Below are 19,770 nucleotides of genomic sequence, written 5' to 3' on the forward strand. Positions count from 1 at the left end.
CAGGCCGGGTACACCAATGGGATCAAATATCAAGAGTCAACAGCTTGTACTACTAGGGACTAGCCTGATGAAAACCATGCGAGATAGAACTACACATCAATATGAATAAATACCATCCTCTGCTCGAGCGGCACTTTCGTTTTCACGGCGTGAGTAGCACGGTTGAGTGCCCAGGCCGCCTTCGTACAGTCCATGACACCACCATCCTCCAAATATTTGAACATGTTCTCATAGAAAGCTTGGACGACGTGCTTTGCAACAACATCGTCGACATCATCACAAACGCAGAATTATATCTCATCTCATCACATGAAGGGCGCGTCTAAAACGGCCGGCGGGAACGGCGGACTGATGGGGGCACGCCCCACATCAGGGCATTCGCGACTTCAGAGACCAAAGGACACCGGGGGTCCTATAGATTAGAAAGCACTGTCCTACATAGAGTATTCCTCTCAATGGACAAAAAACTGGATTAAAAAAAAAAAAAAAAAAAAAAAAAAACATCGTCGACCTCCCACAGTGCGCTAACGACGCTCTTGAACCCCGAAAACTGGAGACCAGCTGCGAGGTGAATGACTTCGTCGGGCGTCTTCTTATCGCCAACGGCGGTATGACAACCGGATAAGAACGCGAACTCGGCGTGCGGAATGTCTCTCTCCATGATACCGAGCAGCGTGAGATGTTCATCTCTCATGACGAAATGAGAATTGTAAGGCTGCGTGGGGTCCTGCTTGGCATGACAGGCAAGGTGCATCCAGGTGTTCTGCTGGAAAGCTTTGAGTGCACCTGCTCGTGTGGCTGCGTCGCCAGAAATAGTGGTGCAGTTGGCAGTCGCAGGGACGAGCTTATGGACAAGCTCGAGCTCCCTGTCAACAGCCAATAGCACCTTGCCTTTCCCTACACCTGGTGGACCTTGTCCGATCGCTATAAAGGATGGAGGCATACGCTTCTTCATCAACTTTCTAGATCTGATCAGAGCCGAAAGTGTTGGTGCGTAAGAACAGATGTAGAGATCCTCCGGGCATGGCTCCTTGGAGCGATCTGCCTTTGTTTGAAAGGGGTTAGCTGCGTGGAGAGGAATGGACGTGAAAGCTGCAGTTGGACACAGCCAGATTCGAGAGTGGCGCTTTAGTTTGAGGACGTGCTCGAGTACGTTGACAATGGGAAACATGATCTCGTCCCATATTATCCGCGAGAGTACTATTAGATCCGTCCTCGGCTCAGTTGGATTCATCCGAGATGCTTGTCGTATTGCCCTGGTGAAGCGATCATTGAGATTGTTCAGATCTGCGAGAGTGACAGACGGAAAGGGAACATGATGGGGGTCTCCTGACGTCGGGATAATGATGGCGCTGCACAAGTGTTGACTCGCAATGAGGATAATGACCGGGCCATGGCGTGCTGCTGCTTGTAGGTCTTTGTATGAAGGTGGGAGTAGGAACCGTGAGAACGCTCGAAGATCACGTATCTCAGCTACCGCAGCTTCCCATTGCTTCAGAAGTCTCCTATACTCTGTTGCTGCCCGATCAACAGCAGCTCTGTCGGTGATAATTGCAGAACTCTGTGCGAAATTGGAAATGTGCTTGCTCAGCTCCAAATAATTGTGCGCCAGTCTCGGATTTGCTGATTCGAGGTCTGCAACTGGAGTCCTGAGTCGAGATGCCAGTGACCATTGCTGGCCACGACCTTGCTCCAGAAGTTCAACTGCCTGTTGTAAATTACCACAACGTATGACACATGAGGCTGCATCTACAGGAAATGATTGTGCATCACGAAAAGCGGTTGCAGCCTCACGCCGTGATATAAGCGATGATCGCGTCATCACGTGGCTGTCGAAAAGCTCAAAGCACATCTGGTATGCTTCGAGGGCAGATTGATGTTGATGAAGTTCTGCTTGGCGAGCCCAGTCAATAGCCTCTTTGATACGCCGAGGAAATCCTTGACTAGGATGACTGGATGCCATTCGTCGGAAGTTCTCCATTGCGAGCGATAAATCAGCAGAGTTGTGTAGAATCTGGTAACGAGATAAACAGGCCGTCCGCAGCCACGCGTAGCTGAAACACCTGTCCGGGTGTAGTGAAGGCAGAACCGCCAATGATTGTTGGCAGAAAGTAATGGCCTCCTCAACATCTTCATTCACCTGAGTGTGCGTGAAACGAGAGCAGAGCGCTGAGCTAAAATTGTAAAGATTCACATGGCGCCTTGGATCGTCAAGCTGCATTAAGCGAAGGGATTCGCGATACAGATCAATGGCCTCGTTAAGATCGTCGCTGACATCTGATTTATCATATCTGGTTTCAAGCGCGTTGGCCAGGTTGCCAAGCGTGGTGTCACGGTGTGGATGCCCAGGTGGGCACAACATCAGGGCCTCGCGATAGAGGCTGATAGCTCGGGTGATGTCATCAATTTCGCCGCTTATGTCGCTACGGGTGAGGAGGGTGCTCCCTAGGTTGTTCAATGACGAATACCAAGATTCGTTCCCAACAGGGCGCAGGTACAGCGCTTCTTCTTGCAAAAAGATGGCCTCATCGAGGTCATTACATTTGCCTTGGTGATTAAAGCGGAACACGAGTGATAAGGACAAGCTGATCAGGTAGGTATCGTAGTCAGCATGTCCCTCGGGGCACAGTCGAACGGCTTCACGACAAAGTTGTATAGTCTCGTCTATATCATCAATGCTGCCACACTGTTGGAAGCGGGCTTCGACGGCCTGTGCAAGCCAGTGAAGGGCACTGGGACGGAGTTGATGGCCCAGAGGACAGAACTCGAGGACGACTCTTCGAAGGTGGATGTCTGCATCAGATGCATCAGTTGGAAGATCGTTGCATCCACCAATCACATAGTCGACACCATTTTCCCCTGCCGCAATGCTACAAAGGTAGGTGTCCTCTGGACAGAGAGGTAGTAGCTCATGATAGAGTTGTACGGCTTCACGGATGTCGGCAGCAGTACGTTTCTTCTTGTAGCGCCAAGTCAGCGCTGTGGTGAGATTATATAGAGATAAGGGATGATCGGGATGGTGCTGCGGACGCAATGCAAGGGCGTCGCGGAAGAGGGAAGTGGTGGTATTGATGTCCTCACGATGGTTTTCGATATAGCCTTCAAGGCGTGCATACGCAAGATTGGTAAGAGCTGTTGCGTGGTCTAGATGGCTGACCGGACACCGGTCCAGAACTAACTGAAAACGCTCTACAGCATCGTTCAGGTGAGAGACCTTCTTGCTCGTCACGTATTTGGCCAATCGTGCGTGGCCCACATCTGTGTCTCGCGCAATTTTGTAGTCTACGAGGGACTGCAGTGGGTGTTCCGTCAGAAAAAGCTAAGATGACATAGTCCGGCATCACTCACTTCAAATAGTGCGCCGTTTTGATTGTCGGAAGTATGTATAATGGCAACCTTCAGTGTGAGGAAAGGATGGACACCGCGCACGGGTGGGAAGGATATATCTGCGAGACATTAGTATATGGGCATGAACGAGGGGCAAGTTACTCACTGAATGGCTGACCTCCATGATTGAGTAGTTCATCCCACGACATTTGAAGTTTTCCGATCACTTCTCCACTGCCTAGCATTCGATCGACCTCATAGGACGCCCTGATTTCCGCTGATAATGCAGGTGAGGTATGTGATGATCTATAAACCGATGATCAGTTCTCGCATCGCGTCAGAAAGTCTTTATGGACTTTACAGAATCACAGTATCCCCCCACGCTACTGATTGTTCGGATGATAAGACCCTGATAGCCGATTTCCAGCGTTTCCTCGAGTCGACATCGATGGACACATAAATGCCAGCGGGCATGCGCCTGGAGGGGACTCAAAGATTCTTTCCGTTGATGACTGTAGATAGAGTGTGAGGATCATGAAACAAATACCAAGATAATATGGAGGAACTCACTTTCAAGTCTGATATGTCGTTCTTCTGGGCTACTACGCGTAATTGTGGGACGAAATTTCAAACGACGAACGACACGCAGCATCAGAAATTGAGAGGGATTCAGAATGAATGGTAGGAGAAGGCTGAGGGTAGGCGGAATGAGTGGGACTGTGGTTAGAGTTCAACTTAAGAGGGAGAGGAGAAGAGGTTGAGGCCTGGCGCCTAGGATTCAGGCCAGAACATGCTGCAGTGCACGTGTATTTCCATGTTGTCGCTGGAGTCGGCACGATAGACGCTGGTATGACATCAAGCGCTGGGAATCGAGATCACCAACCACTGACCAGGATTAGTGGAAGAATATTCGTAAAATGATGACAAATGCTAACTTGGGGAAGGTTCAAGCGCTTACGCGGCACACCCACTAAGAACAGACGAAGGAGATAAACTGAACTCTCCTGCGACACACTCGAAAGTTGAAACGTTGAAAACTTAATGGCATAGTACTTACAGTATATAAAAAGGCAGTGCTTCTATTGCAGACGCGGGGAATTCCCTCTTGTGTGAGATTCAAGGCAAGGCCGCGCCCTCGACGGCGATTTTGCAGAATACATCGTATAGTAAGCACAGCTCAGCGCTCAGCACACTAGTACTCATCCTTCCCATGTGATCGAGTGATCCCCATTCCCAATTCGAATTTCATGTCGTAGCCACCAAAAGAAGCTATACAAGATCAAGAACCTCACAGATGAAGAATCCACCCTTCTGGAACCAGCCGCATGCGCAATACACGGCCTCGATAAACTCATCCCACCCGTCGGAATCGAAGTCCTCATCTTAGGCGCAGGCTCTACTGGCCTCATCCTCGCACAGCTCCTCAAGCTCAACGGCGCCCCGCATCGTCATCGCCGCTAACTCAAGATGGACATTGCCCGATAACTCGAGGCTGGTGATGAATACATACAGCTTGGCCGCAGGAACCCCGATGCGCAGTGGCAAAAACTCAAAGACGATAACCCGTATGGATTTGATGTGGTGGTCGAAGCTACGGGGGCGGAGAAGATCGCGGATATGTCGATTGGGTATGTACGGAGGGGTGTGTCGTTGCTGAGCGATGATTTACGGAGTATGTGGGAATAAGGCGCTCGTTCATTGGCCACGTCCAAGATATTTGGTGATGAGATTACTGTGAGTGTGTTATTTTTAGTGCTGAGATGTGATGCTAATGATGTACCTTCTATATCTGAAGATCATCGGCTCGTTCTCGCAGATGTACTGCTTCCCACGAGCAGTCGCATACCTCGATAGCGGAAAAGTCAAAGTGAAGGGAATGGCGACAGATGCCTTCAAGCTTGAGGATTACCAACTAGCATAGACAAGATGAAGAGCAGAGGAGTGTTGAAGATCGCGATCAAGTCATGAGCGCAGATCCGCATCGTGATGGTGCTCCTGCACATAAGTAATACCCTTCATCTGTATCTTATCGCGGCTCGACGCCATGCATGATCCCCATCCCTGTGTCGTCAAAGCCGACGTGAGGCTCCTAACTCATGTATCATGGCGGCACGACTTGATGCGTTCGGCTCTGTAAATGTCACAGTTGCTGTACATATCAGAAGGAAAACTGAGCGCTAAGTACTGATTTTTGACCCTGTACAAGCCACACAAGTATGATAGAATTCGACGTGTCGCCACAACCCGCCCAATTCTATCATACGCATACGCCTTGTATTCGAATGCAATCTGCTCAATGCTGTGGAGTCGTCTAGGTGGCTTTCCACCCCCGCACGGAAGGGTGATAAAGGCAAGACGAAGATGAAGATCAAGGCGTCTGAGCACTGAGTCGTGGTCATGGACCAAGACCCGTTTCAGTGCCCGCTCGTTATCTTGATAGAATCATACTTGCGATTGTCAATTTGAGGTCGATTCGCTACTGATTGAGGACTCACGAGGAACAAGAAAGTCCAGTCTCCCAGCTTGGGTTGAGTAATAAGAATCCAACGCCACGCAGTGATGTTTGGGTAGTGCAAGCCGCTAACGCATAATAGGATTCAACGTGTTGACACATGCTTTTTTCTATTATACGAATGCGCCTGGTAACTGGGTATTCGGTTGCGGTGGATGCAGTGCTGTGGAGTCTAGTCTAGATGGATGGTTTTCTAATCCCGCACGGTGATGGTGGGCGATAGAAGAAAAAGAATCAAGATCAAGATCGTTGACTCAGTGGGTTCAAGGTATCCCGTCTGAGTGATAACCGATTTGTATGCGGCCCCCCTCTACGCCCGCCATGGCAATTGTCAATTTGAGGGCGATTTACTACTGAGCTGAGGGGACTTACCGAGGAGTTTCTACAGTTCCTCATCTCCCAGGCTGAGTACTGACACTGTGAAGCGAATTCAAAGGGAGGAGTGAGGTGATATTTGAGTGCACTTGCGACCATGCAGGAGCAAGCGACGCACCACTGAAGACTAGTGAATCAGCTATCGAACCGCCGAAACATCCTCCGAGTCCTCTCCAAGTAGGTTATTTCGTAGCTTTTGAACCACCTCGGACACCATCGATAGTCTACATAGGAAACGAGTGCTGAAATGATAAGTTCAGATAGAACCGCGCATAAGTCACGGGTTATTGGTCAGCACTGGCAAGTTAACGTTCAACGTTCAGGTCTTCAAGTTCACACTCATTACATAGTACTTACTCTAGCACTTCCAGACTATGAACTCATTTAGCTGGTAAACTGTCGTGTCGGAACGATTGGACTACTAGCATCGGCTGGTCGTAGAAGTCTCACCAACCAAACCCATGCCTTACTCTCCTCCACCACACACCATCTTTTCAGCGAGGTTATGCCCTTTCTCGATTTCCAAACCGAAGGACCAGTTTTGGAAGGACTCCGAGTTCAGGATGCAAACCCACCAGGAAACCGTGCCATCTCAGTCTGTTCAGGATGGACTCATCACGATTTACATATGAGGAACAGTCCTCTGCGCATTTGGGACGCAGGCTAGTAATCCGGAGAAGGTTTGAAGCGCCTGTTGGTCAATAATAATACGTTGGTCATCGCAAGGTGTGTTTTCTCATTAAACTACATAGACGACCGTTGAGCTAATTTATCATGATTGTAGAATGCTTGAAATGCTGAGCATATTCATGAGTTTTGAGCAGTCGAACCGGTATACCATTGGTACGTGATATTTAAGTCTTATTGTGCGTCAGCTAACAATTAGAATCATCGACATTTGCATTTGTCCTCAATCAGCCAATGAGGCTGGTGAACGCTTGGCTATATTGCTGAAGAACCGCGAGCCGTCCTGTCGATGTTTGCCAGATAAATCTTCCGTACGCATCGTCCTTTTCGTGTTTTAGTCATGGACCTCCACGGTTCACATATTCTCTGGGTGCGGTTCATAGCACTCCCTCACCAATCACACTAAATTCATCCAATCCCGCAGATTCACCGACCATTCACGCAGATGAACTCACGCATGTTCGTCCAAGTGGTGTTGACATTCATCTGTCGATAGCAGTTGCCTACAGTTAGGACCAAGTTGGCGAGAAACTTCAGAAGTATCCTGTGGCATAGGCCCACTGTATTATGCATTATGATAATGAGACGAAGGTTTGGTGCATATTATAATGAGTCATTTACCAGAAGAAAGATGATCAGTCTTTTTCGCGCACATGTTAGCCTTGATCTTTGGTACTCCTGACTGGCAGAGAATGGCACGTATCTTATGGTTATTGCAGATCCTGGGTATGCTTCAAAATGAAGTACCGTCAACACTAATGTCACCGTTCCTACAGCCCCAGTGACCAAAGATGACGACCTTGCAGCATTCGGGGAGCGTTGGGCTTGAGATGCAGGATGGCTTCCCTTATCTTGCATTATCGTGGTTTCGGCGTTTCTGAAGGAGAACCACGCAACGTTGCTGATTTCGAATCGCACCTGCAAGATTGCTAAAGCGTCATATTTTGGGCTCGCTCTCGTCCACAAGACTTCATTGCGGATAAAATTTTCGTGATAGGATCTGCAACGAGTGGACTCCAGGTCGCAGAATTGGTGGTCAACGACGGCGCTCTAGAAGCCGGTATGGCGCATTGTCCCATTCTGGATAGTATTTTGAGTTTTTCGCTACTAATGCCCCCATTGAATCGCACAAATTCCAGCGAAAGCGACCATAACAAGCGCCTCCCGAACCTGAGGCTTTCGTTTTGGGTGCGTGTTGACTACACCAGAAAAAGACTCGGTCTCAGTCCAATTTTTACTTGCGCTGTCGGAAAGCCGGGAGAGGTCGCATTTGTGAACTCCCCTCCAAACTTGCTAGGTATTTATTTCTTTAACTCAACTTTGGTTGGCGGAGGAAGCTTCTCAACGATACAATAAGGGAATCATTGTAGATCGACCACAATTCAACTGAACTGCGCTACCTTTTGCCACCAAGTCGCGATGAGTTGCAGAATGGCATGTGTGGTTTTTTCGGCCCGAAAACAAACACCTTCGTGAGACACTGTCAAAAAAGTGCGTCCCGTGGTGGGGGGCCCGTCCGAAGTTTGATTCTACGCTGAGTCCGAAGCTTTACGCAAGGTACTAAAGTAACTTTGCTCGTAGGTAGTATCACCACATGAGCTTAGCTCCAGCCTGGTTCTTCCTCACTTCCTCCAGTACGAAATTCCAGTTATTACACACGTATGTCCCTGGTCGCACGAAAAATGGTTGGGATGAATTTTCCTTGCTTGCTAATAATATGTTTTCCAGCTGAGCGTCACCTCGACACATTATCATCTGGCGCAAGTAGTTGAGGCAGTGACGGCTCAGAGCTGCATTGCTGCTTTCTCCAACAATATTTTCTCGTAGGATATCGAGGCAACGCAATTGGTGGAACATCGAGATCGAGAATGGGTGATCAGGCTGTTCCCCCAAATAAACGAGCCCGTTACCCGGCGTTAGGCTGGCCCACTCCGCCCTCCCATCTTCAGTGTTTATCTGATAATGTGCTGAATCCTCGAAGGCCATCAGGACTGGACTAGTCTGTGCTAGGGGCAACAGTCGAGGAAAATCGTCGCCGACAAACGCTGCGGTGAAAGATCAATGCATGATTCACTTCTTGGCTGCAGGCTCGCTCACAATAGGCCTTGTTCGTTTTTTCATCGACTTGAAGTCTGCAGAAGAAGAGTATCATGCTAATCTTCATAAAAATGCAGAGAGCGAGAATCCAGAGCCGGGTTCTGGAGTTGTTAGTATGCATTGTTGCGTCCATACAAACAAGTCGTCAGCTTACTCCTGCACTGTTATATTAACAGCAACGGACGTACTATGCTATGCGTGTACACTTCCTTGTTCTCGTTTTGCTCATTCTGATGTAAGTGATATTTAAAATAGCTCTCATCGGCATTGATCAGTTATGGGCAGTGTCTGGCAGAATATTTACCCGGTATGTTTCTAATTAGCAGAGTGTTACGGCTGCCAGTAAGAAGACGGCGTAACACTACTAAGATAGCGTTGATCATGATGCTGATGAACACTAGTGTAGTTGGCAATCAATTCACAGGCTACACCGGAAGTTGCACAAGTCAGACAGATCACACGTGGTGGAAAAAACGAATAGCGATGGACGCTAGGCTTAATGGGCGGATAGATGAGACACCCTGTGCAAACCTAATATTAGGCAAACATTCTATAGATCACATGAACGTTACGGTTCAGAAGATTTCTGTGATAATATTGACGTCGGTGCTGCTTGCCGCACCGTCCAATTTGTCGCAAAGCTTACCCGTCACAATACGGCTACTTAATATGTACCAGCTCTCTCATGAAAAAAAACTATTTTTGATCCAAGAGGCGTTCGCTAGTAAATCCACATTGTACACTGGCGTTGTATATCCTTCATTTTTCTACCATGTTCTAAGGCCACAAAGTTCACGTCAGACTTGGTGAACGAAGTCTCTGCCTGCGCAGCTCAGTTGCGTGCCTAGTTAAATCGTTTGACTCTGATACATGTATAGCCCTGCCCGTAAGACTAGTCAGAACACCATTAACAATAGTAGACATAACGGTCATACCTGAAGGTCCCCATATCCTTGCCTGTGACATTCACAAGACAACCAGGGCTAGAGCAGGAGACTGCAAATGTCTGGTATGACTGCGACTTGCACTGAAAGCTTGGCATACGATATGTATTTCCATATGACGCATTCATGTAGCCAATGTGTACCCTCGGTCGAGGAAGTTTCGACCATGACAGATTGTATAGGTCCAACTTATGTCTAGCTGGTAGAGACCAGACATCAAGAATTACAGAGTCGCCAAGATCCGAATAGAGCAAATCTTCTGTGCTGTTTCTTGGAGGGACAGTGAGTGAGAGGCTGCAGTTTTCCATGCCAAAATCAAGCACGCGAAACTGTGCGATGCTTTCGAACTAGAAAAAATTCAGTCTGTTGAATATATTCTTTATGAATAGCATACTTCTTGTGTTACGATAAGCCGTCGCTCGTATATAGGAGCTCTACTTTGTTCCACGGACTTATAGCGCTGAAAACGGAGGGAGGATTTTCTGACGCTCTCTATTGGAAACTTGAGCGATTACTGGTGCATTGTTGATAATTGGCTCGTGGGTAGAGCTCTTGAAATCAGGATTCTTATAGAGGATCTCGAGGTTGAGATATGGATTCTGGAACGGGAGTAGCTCGTCTGAAGTTGAAGCGGAGCGAAGGTCAACTCGAAGAAATCGATCCCAGACAATCATAGAAAAATCCAAGATAGTGCATACAATCATGATCGTTAGGAGCCAGATGGACAACGTCTGGTTGTATTTTGTCCTCCGCGGTAAATCCTCGAGATCTGGGTTTTTCAGCATGGTTTCAATGAAATATATTAACGAATCTTCTTACCTTCATCACACAAAATGAGTGACTTGATTGAGAGTTTGATAACCTTCTCTGGGATTAGAAAATCTATGCAACATAACTGAGCGAGATTAGACGTAGAACTCAGTGAGCTTCAAGTTGATGTTGGATCTGCTTTCGAAATTTTAGAATGGTACTTATCTGAATAAGACAGTTTGACAACGTATAGGCTAGTAACTTGAAGCTATGATACCAGGCAGCGCTGAGAAGGATGATGATCAACGTGGCTGCGTGGAAAACTATACTTACAGCAAACCATTTGTGGCAACAGCTCACCACAGGTGCTGCAGAAAATCACCGGTTGTCATGTTCATAAGTTGCTCATATCGTAATCATGCCTGCCGATAATGATCCGATCGACAACTTGAATGCGACCAAAGACAGTACTGGTATAATCATTGATCCTCTGGAATTAAACTGATTCGCGCCCTTTGTGCCCTGCTTTGTCGGCTCCGTGATATACCAACCGAGCAGTGTGGCGAAGTTCCGTGGCCTGTTATTTGGCTTATTGCTTTCGACCGTACGCTCAGAATGATCTAGCATAGTATCATATTACTGCCACGGGCCGTGGCAAGTGGCCTCACAAACAAGGCTATGCCAGTGTACCAGACGGATTGTCGCCAGAAATTCTGCATTGCTGTACTGCACGCATTGATCCCGACGCGGATGAATTGACGCTCGAAGGTCTTGCCAAAAACACCGTGTCATGTGTTTATTGCCAAATCGGTGGCGGCTTTGCCCATCCAACTCAACTCACCATGAACAACTTTCTGTATAAGCTGTCCATCATTAACCAATTATCAGGTATCGGGCATCTATCGTCACCACTACTTGTCACATGACTCAAGGACGCTACAGAATCTCAGTTGGACGAGTCAGTCATGATATGTATCAGAGGTTATGTCGATTGTAAGATAGCCTTCGAACTATCAACAGCATAGTCATGATGTCTTCAAATCCAGCTCCATCTGTTGATGCCATGACTGGTGGGAACAAGAGTCTCGAGGGGCCATTGTTCCGCGCGATGATCAGGGCCTGCCAGCTTGCCGGAAGAGTATACATCGCAACAGTGAATGATACAGGAGCCATCGCTGGATTAGCTCTCTGGTTTCCTCCAGGGAAAGTTCTTTGGCAAAAGTCAGTTGCGATCATCGCTGGTTACACAACTTCGCTGACCGTCAGAAGTGATGCACAGAGGAATCTTGGCTTTAACCAGTTCTTGGCGTCTCTGTCACCCAAGACCAGAGAATGGTGGATTAACACTGTAAGTAGTACTGATTCTTTCTGATTCTTGTCGTTGATATCTCTATCAAAGTACAGTGGTCCTGCGCTGGCCTCATTTATCGAAACGGCGCTGTCTCCTCATGTGTGTCCAATCCTGTTGTCCAAATTTTTTCTTTAAACTTTTTTTCAGACTGTTGAGAGCTCCTGGTATCTGAATTGTATTTGCGTCGATCCGAAGTATCAACAGTCAAGGAATCGCCACAAACCTGATCAAAATGGTGGAACAGCAGGTGTGGCGTTCCAACTGTTCGTTATGTGTGCATGATTTCATCTCATTTGCAGGCAATGACGACGTCCATCCTTGCGCTCTGCACAGATACCGATGACAACGTGCGTAATTGAAGGGGGTTGCTAAAAACTTGCTCATCGCGCTACAGGTTGCGGTATACAAGGCGCTCCACTTCCAATACAAGGGAGAAGCGCCCCTGCCAACTCCAGAAGATGAATATATCAATGTACATTGTTTCACTAAGCCTGGCGCAAGGGTGTAGGAGTCGCGTTCAACTGTATTGGCCACAGGCATGTCACGGTGGCGGCAGTTCGTGCACGGATCGTCAGAGATACAGGCGGTCTTATACCTACTGACAAATGTCTTGAGCATACTACTTTTCAACTCGAACATATGAAATGAATAACCATGAGTTGGGAATGGGTATCCTGCACTACTACAATACTAGTTCTACTACTAAAAGGGAAGGATTTTGTTCACTCACTTATCCAGAAGAGAGTCAGCTGCTTTGATCGCACGAGCAGTCACTGAGACTTACAGCTGTATGATTGCTAATGGGAGCAGGTTGCCGGTCTTTCCAATTGACAGAAACACTGTCGTATATCTCCCCCCAGTCTCTGCAGACGTGTGTAGCACCAACACGGTGCTGTTCGAAGTCTCGTGTGGTAAAATCTCCTGCTTCCAGTGTGAGATCTGCTTGGCAAAGTATCCATTGTCTTAAATAATTAAGACAGTGATGATTATGATCTTGATTATGTTGACCAGTGAGAGCCGCTCGGAAGAGCCTGAGACAGTGAAGCTGATGGAACATGGCCACGAAGAAAGCCCGGTTCTCTGCACCCAGAGCTACGTGTCCAGTCCCTGGGGGAGAAGTGGAAAGCCATTCGGTCTTGGCCTCTGGAAGGTCTAGCGTAAATCGTACACTTTCCTCCTCCACGAATCTCACTCTGCCCGCGTCAGGTACTAGGGACTCAGGAAAGTCGTCACCCATGAAAGCTGAAAATATAAGTTAAGCTTATCCTAATCTCGGACAGAAAGTACACTGACTAAAACTTTTCTGCCGCCTTGGAGTGTGTGCTTTCGAGAAATTCTGGATGTTCAAGTTCTCCCTTGAGAATATTGTCTTGAATATGATGCTAGTAAGCACGATAGACACAATAGCGAGGGATACCATCATAATCAGGGAGACAGAACGTTCAAGTCGATTGTTGAACATGGTTTGAATCTGTGGACAGACGGATTCGATTGCAAACTAGTACTGAGAATTGTTAAAAGGGTGTCACGGTTCGGGGTCGCAAGCACACATGCGAACAGGCTCATGTTTGGCCTGGAAGGTATTATGCGATGCATAGGATAGCATGCTAGGCTATTCAAATCTGCAGTGGGGCTATGCAATGCATCGTTGATGCAGATTCCATGGTCTGCGGCCGTGAAGAACCATAAGTAAGTCTAAATATAGTGCCCGAGTTGGCGTTGGCATCGGTATCAGCCAATTTTAACATCGGGTCCGTATTGGATCTCAGATCTGATGTTGTTTTCCGCGTGGAGACTTATCATGTAAAATAATCTACTTTCCTTTGTCGTGGAAAGCACACTGCATGACGAACTGTGCATGACTTCACTAGGGGACTGCGTTGCGAACCTTGCTAGGCAATTATGTTACAGATTTAAGTTTCTAGATTTTAGATCTAGATTTATATCACGTGATTACACAGCATGATGTCCATCCAACTCCACTCCGAGTCATCTAGGCTATTAACACACCAGCCAACGATCTACGTTGTAACTTCCTCTCAATTCCACACTTCTCAGCTGTGAAAACTCCTAACTAATGGACCTCCCTGCCAAGAAATACAGGCTCGTGTATCACTATAGTATCCTCCGAGTCAGCTCTAATGGCGGCATAAGCTCCTAAAAATATACATTGAGTACGGAAATGACGACTTCAATTCAATCCTAGTCACTACACTTACCTCCTCCAATATCCTGATGAGTCGAGTGTGGTGCAGCGATTATATAGACCACAAATGCTGAGAGGATGATAAGAATTTTGGCAACCATGTTACAATGACAATGGAGGATGGGTTATAATGGCGGAAGGGATATCTTCCACAATTTATGTCTACGCTGTTCGCCGAATTATGCCTAATTATTTCTGTCCATCAATCATGTTAACTGGTATTGCATGTGCGCTCGGTAACGTAGCATCGGAAGACTGATCCCCAAATCAGCATCAGCTGTTACAAGCTAGTCTCCCCTAGACCATATACGATATTATAAACCGGGAGGTAGTTGTTATCATCGCATGGTTTGTCCATTTCACCTTCCAAACTGCTAGCGAGACAGTGATGGGTGAAGGACAGGTGATTGTATCAACTTTAATACCTCGCTTACACCTCCGAGATGTAAGTTATGCAAATGAAGATAGTCGTTCCTTCTTACTGTGGAACTGAGCTATAGCTTTTTCCCATACATGCATCGGTGAGGACGTAATTTCATCGTCAGACGCGCAGTGTGAAATACGCCCTTCGTTCTCAGGCTGACCATTCCACAGCCTCATACATGCACCGGTGAGGACGTAATTTCATCGTCAGACGTGCAGTGTGAAACACGCCCTTCGTTCTCAGGCTGGCCATATTACGATGCACTTTATTTGGTTTAGGCGAGGTTTTTTTTGTAACTCACCAAACTAGCCAGTGTGGGAGCAATACTAATAATAAAGTTGAAAACGGGCAGATGATATTCTGCAAAAAAAACATGTAATTCAAAAGCTAAATATTTGTAGGTGAACGTGGCATCATATACCCGAGGCCTTACTATCACGGATTTCTTCCTGGTTATATTACTGCTGTCAGAAGATGAGCTGTGATAGTAAAGCAGGAGTGGTTTGAGTGATGTTAGAGGCCGTGTCTCTTGACCACGCAACCCCTGAAGCAATCCCTTAGAATGATGAGCTGGGGCATCAAAACCTAGCAAATCATCGGTGTAAGACTCAATGTAGTAGCGCATGCGAACGCAACCACGAAGGTTCCCCAAACTATTCCTACCGCCGTCGCACTTGGGACGCCTTGGATATAGGTAGCAAGGTAGTCGATTCCCAGAACTGTGAAAGGGAGGGCAGACTCCACCAGAATTTCCGCAATGCCCGTGTAAGGACTCCCACTGTTCATCGTTGAGGACACATCGTACTCTGCGATGAAAGAATAACAGCCGATAGATTATCAATGCAGTTACAATAATGTTAAATCCGACAGTTAATGCGACCCATGAAATGCCGAATTGTGCAGCAAGGCCCTGCCATAGATCTGACGTTGGCATGGCACTCTGAATCACCATCATGGACGCCATAGCTGTACAAAGCAATGATTAGTTTGGTGCTGGATCAACAGCGTAGCACATACTGGCAGATCCCAAGTATATAATCGCAGGGATGACAATTACGGCCAGCTTGACCCCCAAATAATGTAACAGCGATAAGCTTCAAGATGTATGGGCACCAGAGCTCAATAACGATATATGTCGTAAACTTACCAAGAGTCCCGTCTGTCAGAATATTTGCGGCACAGTCTGCCGCTGTGCCAAAGACATTGTCCAGGCGGCCATATTTGCAGCAAGAAATGCAGAGGTGCCACCAGGGTAGTTTTGTCTCTCTATCCACATCAGTTCGCAGAAAGCGTTATTACTTGCAAAGCTGATGGTCAAAAGAAGCAAGAGAAGGCCTCCGAAACACGTGTAGAATATCCTGAGCCGCACTGGCTTGGTTGAGATCATGAGCAGGTAGGTCGAGTAGGCATATAAGAATAAATTCCCTCCTATGCCGAGTACGAGCTGTCAACAAGAGACTGTTACTCATAGGATAGAAAATCACCATAAACAACTGTGGAAATGGTATTTCCAATATACAGCAGCACGCTCCGTAGCGAGCTCGGCGGACGCCATGAGGGACACGGAAAGGGAGACTGTAGGTTGATTGTAGAACTATCACTGGCTATCAGCACTTCAGCCGCACTAATAAATCAGCGATAGTTATAGGTTTACAGAAAACGGCCGACGGAATCCTGATATCATTGTCAAGACTGGTCATCTAAATCATTGCCGCCGGCTTGATCCGTGATATGATGAGTGGCAGAATTTAGTAGCGGCAATTTGTAGTCTAGTACCAAGTGGGAGCAGTGAATTCGAATCCCTCACGATGCGGTGATGCCGATACGGGCCCACCGAACAAATTTGAAGGCAGAAGGGCGCGCAAGTCACGGTTATTAGTCAGCACGGGCTAGCAGCGAGGCCGCCGGAAGGTAACGTTAAACCACTTACTCTAGCTGCTAGCATTTCCAGACCATGAACCCATTTAACTGGTAAACCGTCGCATCAGAATGATTGGACTACTAGCATTGGCAGGTCGTAGAAGTCTCACCAACCCAAACCCATGTTTCGCTCTCCTCCACCACACGCAATCTTTTCAGCGAGGTTACGCCCTTTCTCGATTTCCCGACCGAAGGACAGGGTTTGGAAGGACTCCGAGTTCAGGACGCAAACCCACCCAGGGAACCGTGCCATCCGAGGATGAGACATCACGTTTTACATACGAGGAACAGTCCTCTGCCCATGATTCGCAGCTTTGGGACACGAGTCAAAGAATGCCGTCCAGTAATCCGGAGGAAGGTTTGAAGCACCTGTTACTCAATAATAATACGTTGGTCATCACAAGGTGGTTTTCTTATTGAACTACATAAATGGCTGTCGAGCTGATCAATTCGTCATGATTGTAGAAAGCTTGAAATGCTGAGCATATTCATGGGTTTTGAGCATCGAACCGGTATACTATTGGTACGTGATACTCAAGTCTTATTGTGGGTCATTTGACAATTGTAATCATCAATATCTGTTTTCAATTAGCAAACGAAGCTGGTGAACCGCTTGGCTATATTGCTGAAGAGCCACGAGGTATCCTGTCGATGTTTGCCAGACAAATCTTCCGCACGCATCGTCCGTTTCGTGCTTTAGTCATGGATCTTCACGGGTCACCTATTCTTTGGGTGCGGTCCATATTACTCCCTCCCTAGTCATAAAAATCCATCCAATCCCGTAGATTCGCCGACCATTCGCGTGGATAAACTCACGCATGTTCGTGCAACGGTTAAAAGACCTTCACGAGTATACACCAGAAGGAGAACCCGTCCTAGACACATTCGCAGAAGTCCAACAGGAATGGCATCTTTGGCGAAGACGATACCATCTCTTTCTTCGGTAATGCAATGCATCGCTTTTTTGTGTTGCCGGTACCGACTCCCGAGACTTGTGCCATAGTGATCAGCCCAGGCGCATCCTTTCCACCACCTCCGAGCCCCAGCCTGAGCCTCCGACAGATTCGTTCACCCAATTCGCCAAGATCGACGAGGGGCTCTGGGCGTGGCACTTCAACATGCTCGATGCGCGTGGGACACCCATTGCATCCGTCAACAGGGCGTTCCGCGGCTTTGGAAGAGAGGTAAGTTCCATAACCTATCGCCGCATTTCAAATGTCGTTCAGGGGCTCAATGATTCTTCGTAGATTTTCACTGATACAGGTTCTGACATGCCATGTGCCGAGGTGCCGATCTTACTGATGTGATTGGGGCGTATCACGGTTGATAGGACAATATGTCGTGACTTTTGACGCCACGCGCCCAGACGGATCTGATTCCAATCAGACGCCGCAGCAGCCCACAGTGATTAGGAACCTCACTCTTGACGAGCGTGCGGTAAATATATCTTGGTTGTTTCATCGTCATCACTTTTCTGACACTTTTCTTTTGTGCGGTATTGACTATTGATATTGTAGCTCGTGCTTGCGGCGGCAGGTCAGTAGCTCGAGCGTTTTCATGGATTTGGATATTGACGTCTGGCAGTTAACATCGACTATGATTATTTCTCGAGACATTCGGAGGGTCACGGATTGGGGTTCCCGATGTTGTGGAGCTCAGGGGAGTGAAGGTATTGGGTCATTTTATCGCACTGCTTTATGGCGCCGTTGGGACGCAGCAATTATATTGATGCAGAGATAATATCAATGTACCACAGCTAATCACCTTCTGGTCTCCAACAACTTCAGATCCTCCTGCTCGCGAGCACGCTGGCATCAAAGGTACTGCAGTTGTTTTCTTGATCGATGGATGCTAGACCAAATCCCAGAAAATCGTTGTGGTGGGCAGGTTTCGAACCTTTGAGACTGACAAACGTTGTTCGGGCTCATAGACATTATATGCTTGCGTTTAATCGTCACCGACAAGATATCTCGCTTCCTCGATGTGGATGATCGACCCAGCGAGTCAGACCTAAGATGAGGTGATGTAGTAACGACGGCAGGGCAGAAGCAACGGCAGATTTGTGAACGAGAGCCGTAAGGAAGAGTTTGGTGATAGATCTCGAACCACTCCCAACCGCACCATCCAGCGCCACCCTATAGTACTCCAATCATGACCATGTACACCCCGCAGTGCCTCTCCGCGCTCCTCCAGCCGTCCAGCGAGCCCAACTGCACCATCCAGCATCCTTCCCTACACCCTCACGTTGGTCCGTCTTGGTTCCCGGAGGCCAACAAGAACGAGCGGCAAGCATGCTCGACGTTGTTCGAGCGATTTCGTTGCCCACCACGCGTAGCGTCGAAGGAACGCGGGACTTACGCCAATGGTTCGTGGTACTTAATTGTAGCCTCGATACAGACTTTTTTTTCAGTGGAATGAACTTCAATTACATTGACTAGTGTCACTATTGGATTCATAGCAATGTCATCTCCAGCTTCGCATGTAGGGTGCCCTCGTGGTCTACATATTCAGTCGTACTATAATAGCACAATGTCAGTCAGTTCGAGTTATGGAAGAGAAGTGTAAGAAATGCCTCCTCAATGGATAAACAGACTTACTCGTGCATTACCCAATCGCCCAGCTCTTCCGATATGTGCAAAGTCATTTCGGGAGGAGGCTCACAATCAATGCCCTTAGTGGACCTTTAGTAGCCATTGGCCAACGGAAGCACGAGGAGTAGAGTTTATTGTGGATCATAAGTGCACCACAATTCATGAAGTCAAAACAAATTCAACCTACTGCCAAGGTGCAAGGGCCAGAAACTTTGTGTCTGTCAATGATAATGTGATTTTCAGCGCTTCAGGTGGGGTTGCACGGCTAAATTTCCGGCTGTGTGCCTCGATTAAAAGTACAGCGTTAAGACGCGCTGGAGGGCTAAGCCGACAAAGACCAATCCGGGCGTGCCATATTCCATCAGTAGACATCCTGAAGCGCAACCACCATATGCGTCCTGCAAGGGGTGCCATCACATCAATGAAGGAATAAAGCGAGAGACGTGGACCACGCACCCCCTGCAACAAATTCGTTGTAGCAGTGTTTAGTAGTGCGCAGACGTTTTTGGAACATCCTGATTCGCAAAACAACGTTGAACTGGTTGGCGAGTTCATCGCATGTATGTACCTGAATCTCATCTGGCGG

General features: G+C 47.6%; 8 protein-coding genes across 8 annotated transcripts; 3 read left to right on the top strand and 5 right to left on the bottom strand.

The window, feature by feature from the left end:
- Positions 1–472: 472 nt before the first annotated feature.
- DFJ58DRAFT_710274 (CHAT domain-containing protein) lies at positions 473–4,214 on the bottom strand (the record flags this gene model as incomplete). Its single annotated transcript, XM_041383813.1, has 6 exons — positions 3,898–4,214; positions 3,689–3,839; positions 3,494–3,633; positions 3,349–3,446; positions 2,953–3,292; positions 473–2,775 (listed from the first exon to the last, which is right to left on the bottom strand). The coding sequence occupies exons 2-6, from the start codon at positions 3,799–3,801 to the stop codon at positions 473–475; spliced, it is 2,994 nt and encodes a 997-aa protein (XP_041236882.1). The 5' UTR covers positions 3,802–3,839; positions 3,898–4,214.
- On the top strand, positions 3,884–5,248 carry DFJ58DRAFT_917738 (uncharacterized protein; the record flags this gene model as incomplete). Its single annotated transcript, XM_041395546.1, has 6 exons — positions 3,884–4,008; positions 4,449–4,493; positions 4,584–4,701; positions 4,840–4,969; positions 5,015–5,061; positions 5,123–5,248. The coding sequence occupies 6 exons, from the start codon at positions 3,884–3,886 to the stop codon at positions 5,246–5,248; spliced, it is 591 nt and encodes a 196-aa protein (XP_041236883.1).
- A 2,799-nt stretch (positions 5,249–8,047) lies between these two features.
- Positions 8,048–9,305, bottom strand: DFJ58DRAFT_819187 (uncharacterized protein). The gene is made up of 5 exons (XM_041391901.1): positions 9,284–9,305; positions 9,187–9,233; positions 9,004–9,099; positions 8,259–8,951; positions 8,048–8,198 (listed from the first exon to the last, which is right to left on the bottom strand). Exons 3-4 carry the CDS (start codon positions 9,063–9,065, stop codon positions 8,489–8,491), a joined length of 525 nt encoding a protein of 174 aa, XP_041236884.1. The 5' UTR covers positions 9,066–9,099; positions 9,187–9,233; positions 9,284–9,305; the 3' UTR covers positions 8,048–8,198; positions 8,259–8,488.
- A 485-nt stretch (positions 9,306–9,790) lies between these two features.
- On the bottom strand, positions 9,791–10,727 carry DFJ58DRAFT_735145 (uncharacterized protein; the record flags this gene model as incomplete). Its single annotated transcript, XM_041386589.1, has 4 exons — positions 9,791–9,878; positions 9,934–10,289; positions 10,337–10,402; positions 10,458–10,727. 4 exons carry the CDS (start codon positions 10,725–10,727, stop codon positions 9,791–9,793), a joined length of 780 nt encoding a protein of 259 aa, XP_041236885.1.
- Positions 10,728–11,722: 995 nt separating this feature from the next.
- Positions 11,723–12,551, top strand: DFJ58DRAFT_735146 (uncharacterized protein; the record flags this gene model as incomplete). The annotated part of the gene is made up of 6 exons (XM_041386590.1): positions 11,723–11,913; positions 11,962–12,040; positions 12,092–12,142; positions 12,191–12,292; positions 12,343–12,390; positions 12,438–12,551. 6 exons carry the CDS (start codon positions 11,723–11,725, stop codon positions 12,549–12,551), a joined length of 585 nt encoding a protein of 194 aa, XP_041236886.1.
- Positions 12,552–12,707: 156 nt separating this feature from the next.
- On the bottom strand, positions 12,708–13,374 carry DFJ58DRAFT_189032 (uncharacterized protein). The gene is made up of 2 exons (XM_041379124.1): positions 12,828–13,374; positions 12,708–12,772 (listed from the first exon to the last, which is right to left on the bottom strand). The coding sequence occupies exons 1-2, from the start codon at positions 13,278–13,280 to the stop codon at positions 12,770–12,772; spliced, it is 456 nt and encodes a 151-aa protein (XP_041236887.1). The 5' UTR covers positions 13,281–13,374; the 3' UTR covers positions 12,708–12,769.
- Positions 13,375–15,038: 1,664 nt separating this feature from the next.
- DFJ58DRAFT_819195 (uncharacterized protein) lies at positions 15,039–16,517 on the bottom strand. The gene is made up of 8 exons (XM_041391902.1): positions 16,201–16,517; positions 16,158–16,166; positions 15,854–16,101; positions 15,821–15,832; positions 15,691–15,736; positions 15,498–15,639; positions 15,282–15,451; positions 15,039–15,229 (listed from the first exon to the last, which is right to left on the bottom strand). The coding sequence occupies exons 1-8, from the start codon at positions 16,226–16,228 to the stop codon at positions 15,141–15,143; spliced, it is 744 nt and encodes a 247-aa protein (XP_041236888.1). The 5' UTR covers positions 16,229–16,517; the 3' UTR covers positions 15,039–15,140.
- A 145-nt stretch (positions 16,518–16,662) lies between these two features.
- Positions 16,663–18,260, top strand: DFJ58DRAFT_719148 (Scramblase-domain-containing protein; the record flags this gene model as incomplete). The annotated part of the gene is made up of 6 exons (XM_041384575.1): positions 16,663–16,951; positions 17,186–17,325; positions 17,379–17,536; positions 17,597–17,781; positions 17,924–18,055; positions 18,178–18,260. The coding sequence occupies 6 exons, from the start codon at positions 16,663–16,665 to the stop codon at positions 18,258–18,260; spliced, it is 987 nt and encodes a 328-aa protein (XP_041236889.1).
- Positions 18,261–19,770: the final 1,510 nt, after the last annotated feature.

This window comes from Suillus subalutaceus (assembly GCF_016647625.1).
Source record: "Suillus subalutaceus strain FC151 chromosome Unknown DFJ58scaffold_201, whole genome shotgun sequence".
Taxonomy (NCBI): domain Eukaryota; kingdom Fungi; phylum Basidiomycota; class Agaricomycetes; order Boletales; family Suillaceae; genus Suillus; species Suillus subalutaceus.

Bases quoted from the DNA above. Each gene is read 5' to 3' on its own strand.
- DFJ58DRAFT_819187 (XM_041391901.1), bottom strand. From the start codon at position 9,065: ATGAAGATTAGCATGATACTCTTCTTCTGCAGACTTCAAGTCGATGAA. The intron at 8,952-9,003 runs CTATTGTGAGCG...TTGATCTTTCAC, and splicing joins GATGAAAAAACGAACAAGGC to CGCAGCGTTTGTCGGCGACG.
- DFJ58DRAFT_189032 (XM_041379124.1), bottom strand. From the start codon at position 13,280: ATGGGTGACGACTTTCCTGAGTCCCTAGTACCTGACGCGGGCAGAGTG.
- DFJ58DRAFT_819195 (XM_041391902.1), bottom strand. From the start codon at position 16,228: ATGGCGTCCGCCGAGCTCGCTACGGAGC. The intron at 15,452-15,497 runs GTTATTCTTTCA...AACGATGAACAG, and splicing joins GCATTGATAATCTATCGGCT to TGGGAGTCCTTACACGGGCA. The intron at 15,230-15,281 runs GTCTTACACCGA...CATCATTCTAAG, and splicing joins CGCATGCGCTACTACATTGA to GGATTGCTTCAGGGGTTGCG.